The sequence below is a fragment of the Eurytemora carolleeae genome, unplaced genomic scaffold (assembly GCF_000591075.1).
Source record: "Eurytemora carolleeae unplaced genomic scaffold, Eaff_2.0 scaffold406, whole genome shotgun sequence".
NCBI classification, from domain to species: domain Eukaryota; kingdom Metazoa; phylum Arthropoda; class Copepoda; order Calanoida; family Temoridae; genus Eurytemora; species Eurytemora carolleeae.
The window spans coordinates 173,898-177,970 of NW_019396308.1; the positions used below are offsets into that span (position 1 = coordinate 173,898).

Sequence of the window (4,073 nt, forward strand, 5' to 3'; positions counted from 1 at the left end):
TTTCAAATATTCTCTATTTGTTTCGTTTAATATCTAAAAATCTCAGGTTTTAAATACATTTTGAATCTTTTAAAAAGTATTTAATAATATACTTTTTAATTTTGATACTTTTTTTGAAGATCGGAATAGTTATCTCATAAAATTTTTCATTATTAATGATTTAAGAACAAATTCTGAAAACGTTTAAAGAAAACGGATGATCAAATATACTTTGATCATTACGAATCTATATTTTTTAATAAATCAGATCAAAAGACAAAGATTTAAACTATCCCAGTTTAGGTGACCAACCCTATTTGTGGAATATTCTCTCTGGCGGTTTTTTTTAGTATCGAATAGAGTAAACGTTCGCAAGTGCGCTGAAGGCAAAATTATTAAAATGACCAATGTCATGTATATTTCTCTATGATATATAGATATGTTTACTGATTAGCAACTCTTTGATGTCTTTTTTGATGTTTCCTCTGAAAATTACATTTACAATTTTTCATGATTGTCATAACAAATACAAGGAAATTCTGGAAAAGTCAAAATTCGTTATTAAAATAATAGTCCTCTGAAAATTAAATTTACAATTTTTCATGATTGTCATAACAAATACAAGGAAATTCTGGAAAAGTCAAAATTCGTTATTAAAATAATAGATAATTTTTTCAAATAGTATTTTGTCATTTGAAGGTCCAAAAGTGTTAAAATTAATTATTTAATTCACCAACCACTCCCCNCCCCCCCCCTCTGCCCTGGTTACAAATAAGTATCTTCTTCATATCTTCTTTCTATCTCTAAACCAGCTCTATAAGAAACTATATTTATAAAAAGATTAATTTTATGTTTGCTTAAATGTATATTTGTAATAAATAATTAATAAATAATGCAATCAGTGCTCAATTTAACTCAGTGATCCTTAAAATCAGTTTTCCAGATTTATATATCCAGGAAGACAAGAAGAATAATGCCATGGTTTCAATATTCACATTGTTTAGTTGTAGGAGGCCAGAGGATCATATTGTCCAAGATCATCACGGGGATTATACTGGCCAAGATCATCTCCAGGAGCAGCGTAGGACGTTGATCGACCAGAAGCTGCAGCAGCAGCATCCTGCTCAGCGGCAAAGGCAATTTGAGCGCGGACAGCAGCAGCCACCTCGGGATGGTCGGGCACAACAGATTGGGGAAGATGAGGAGCTGTGGCGTGGAATCCTGTCTCATCAGCATACCATTCAACTAGATAATCTAGACCATCAGCTCCGATATAGGAGTAAGAGCCTTGCATCACAGATACTTCATTATCATCAACGGTTTTCATGACACCAGTAGCTTCCTGTTTGATACCGTTTTCAGATTCGAAAGAATAATCAAAAACTGAGGTTTCTGCGGGAGGATTGTATGTGCTCCTGACAATGGCAATGGGTTTTGCCAGAGCAATGTCAGATTTGACATTGGCGATGGTTCTTGGGACAGAGTAGGTGGGCTCAGCTCTCACTGCAACAACAGCTGGTTGAGCAGCAGAGTAACTGTCACGGAGCTCAACAACATCATTAGAAGCAGCTGAGTAGCTGTCACGAACTGCAATAACCTCAGGTTGAGCCGGAGCAGCAACAAACTGTGCAGCTTCAGGCTCCGAAGGAAGGTAGCTGTCTTTCAGCTCAACTACTTCAACAATTTCAGGTTCTGAAGGAAGGTAGCTATCTTTCAGCTCCACAATCTCCTCTGCGGGGGCTCCATAACCACCAGCAGGGGCGCGGACCTCAGGAGCAACTGTAGCAGGGGCTCCATATTCAAGGGTGGGGGCAACAGAGCGCTCAGGGGCAATTACTGGCAGGGATGCAGGAGTAGGGGCGGCTGGGATATTTTGTTGGCGAACGACAAAAGTTGTAGGTGGTGGAGGGAGGGGAGCAGGAGCTGCAAATTGAAGTGGAGCAGGGGCAAATTGAACAGGAGCAGGAGCATTAAACTGAAGAGGAGCAGCAAACTGAAGAGGAGCAGGAGCAGCAAACTGAAGAGGAGCAGCCCTGAATTGTTGTTGAATGGGTTGAAGAACGGGACCTGGAACTGCTAGACCGGGTAGGAACTGTCTACCTTTGCGGAGAACTTTCCGAACTTTAGCTCCGTTTCTCACGGCCTGTCCGTTAAAGTTCTCAACCTGCCGGCCACGTCGGCCAAACTTGACGGAGGTGCCAAAGTTATTGGCCGGAGGAGCTGCCAGAGCAGACGCGATCACTAAACTACTTAGTAGAACCTGAATACAAATAGTGTTAAACCTCTCTAATAATTCTTATAAAATAATGATTTTTGGTTGAGATTATTTTTGCTTACCAGCTTCATATTGTCCCTGTGTGTAAATGCGGCAGGCAGAAGGCACTGCTTGGGAATGAGCTAAATTAACGAACCCCCAAAATTTATACACTTGGGTCCTAATCTAGGCGCCATGGCGCCAACGTTCTCATTGGCGGCGCCCTGGCAACAAAGTTTCTGTTTATGATAAAGAGACTTCAACGGAAAATGTAAGAGTATCGTAATGAGGATTATATAGATTATCAACTGCACTAATGCTATCTTTAAATAGCTTACATTGTTCTGAGATTAGGTTCGAATCCCATTATTCTACACTGTGTACTGGGTTTAGTGACCGTGAAAACTAGAGTACGGTAGATCAAGTTTTAACCGTGAGATGCCAAGCAAACCACCGTTCACGCACTCTACGCATACATCAGGTTAAATATTTAATCAGAGAAATCAGACAAAATATCAGATGTACTACATTCTTCATATCTAGGAGATGAAAATATGGATGAAATGAATGATCGAACATGTATTGTATACTATATATAAACGGACAGTAAAGATATCTTAATTATTAACGAAGATGGAATTGCAGAGATTAATATTATCTTGAGAATACGAAGCTAGATTAGAGAAGATAATACGGAGATTAGAGAATTCGGAGATTAGATAATGCTGAGATTAGAGAATACTAAGATTAGAGAATATGGAAATTAGTGAATATTGAGATTAGAGAATACTGAGATCAGAAAATATTAAGATTAGAGAATACTGAGATTAGAGAATACTGAGATTTGAGAATACTTAGATTAGAGAATACTGAGATTAGAGAATACAGAGATTAGAGAATATGAGGATTAGAGAATACGGAGATTAGAGAATACTGAGATTAGAAAATACAGAGATCAGAGAATACGGAGATTAGAGAATACTGAGATTAGAGAATACTGAGATTAGAGAATACTGAGATTAGAGAATACAGAGATTAGAGAATACAGAGATTAGAGAATACTTAGATTAGAGAATACTGAAATTAAAAAATACAGAGATCAGAGAATACAGAGAATACGGAGATTAGAGAATACTGAGATTAGAGAATACTAAGATTAGAGAATACAGAGATTAGAGAATACAGAAATTAGATAATACTGAGATTATAGAATACAGAGATTAGAGAATACTGAGATTAGAGAATATGGAGATTAGAGCATACGACGGGGGGGGGGGGGGCTCGAAAGAATGACCAAATTAAAAGTCCGGATTTTGACGGACAATTCTTTGAATCCACCCGAAGCTGTCAAATCTCAGGATTTCCGAAAAAAAATAATTATATTGTTGAAATTTGAAACAGAGGCAAATCAGTATTCTTCATTTTTTAACCAATTTTATAGCGTGTCTCCGTATTTACAGGGAGTTCTGAAAACCAAGATATTTAAAGGGACTCTGGACGTAAATTCAAGTGACCCTTCAGTTTTAAAAGTGGCGTGTCCATTGACCGATTAACAACCTTGATCTGAGTAATGATGAAGATATCGTCGTTTTTCTACCTTTAACAGAACTGTAAGCGTACTTTCATGTGACCATCAATTCTAAGATGGCAATGCCCGATTCACAAGGGTATCCTTTAACGCTTTGTCCTGATCAATTATGTATTAATATTTATAATTTTAAAACCTGATTATTTTCAGTTGTGGTTTCTCTTAAAAAGAGATTTACACATGTCTACTGTGTAGTACAGTACAAATCCTTAAGTCATTCAAAGAAAAACAACAATCGAAAAAAAAACAATT

At 37.4% G+C, this 4,073-nt stretch overlaps 1 protein-coding gene across 1 annotated transcript; it reads right to left on the reverse strand.

Annotated features, from left to right (window-relative positions):
* Nucleotides 1–824: 824 nt before the first annotated feature.
* LOC111700664 (actin cytoskeleton-regulatory complex protein pan1) lies at nt 825–2,414 on the reverse strand. The gene is made up of 2 exons (XM_023471653.1): nt 2,317–2,414; nt 825–2,239 (listed from the first exon to the last, which is right to left on the reverse strand). The coding sequence occupies exons 1-2, from the start codon at nt 2,323–2,325 to the stop codon at nt 980–982; spliced, it is 1,269 nt and encodes a 422-aa protein (XP_023327421.1). The 5' UTR covers nt 2,326–2,414; the 3' UTR covers nt 825–979.
* Nucleotides 2,415–4,073: the final 1,659 nt, after the last annotated feature.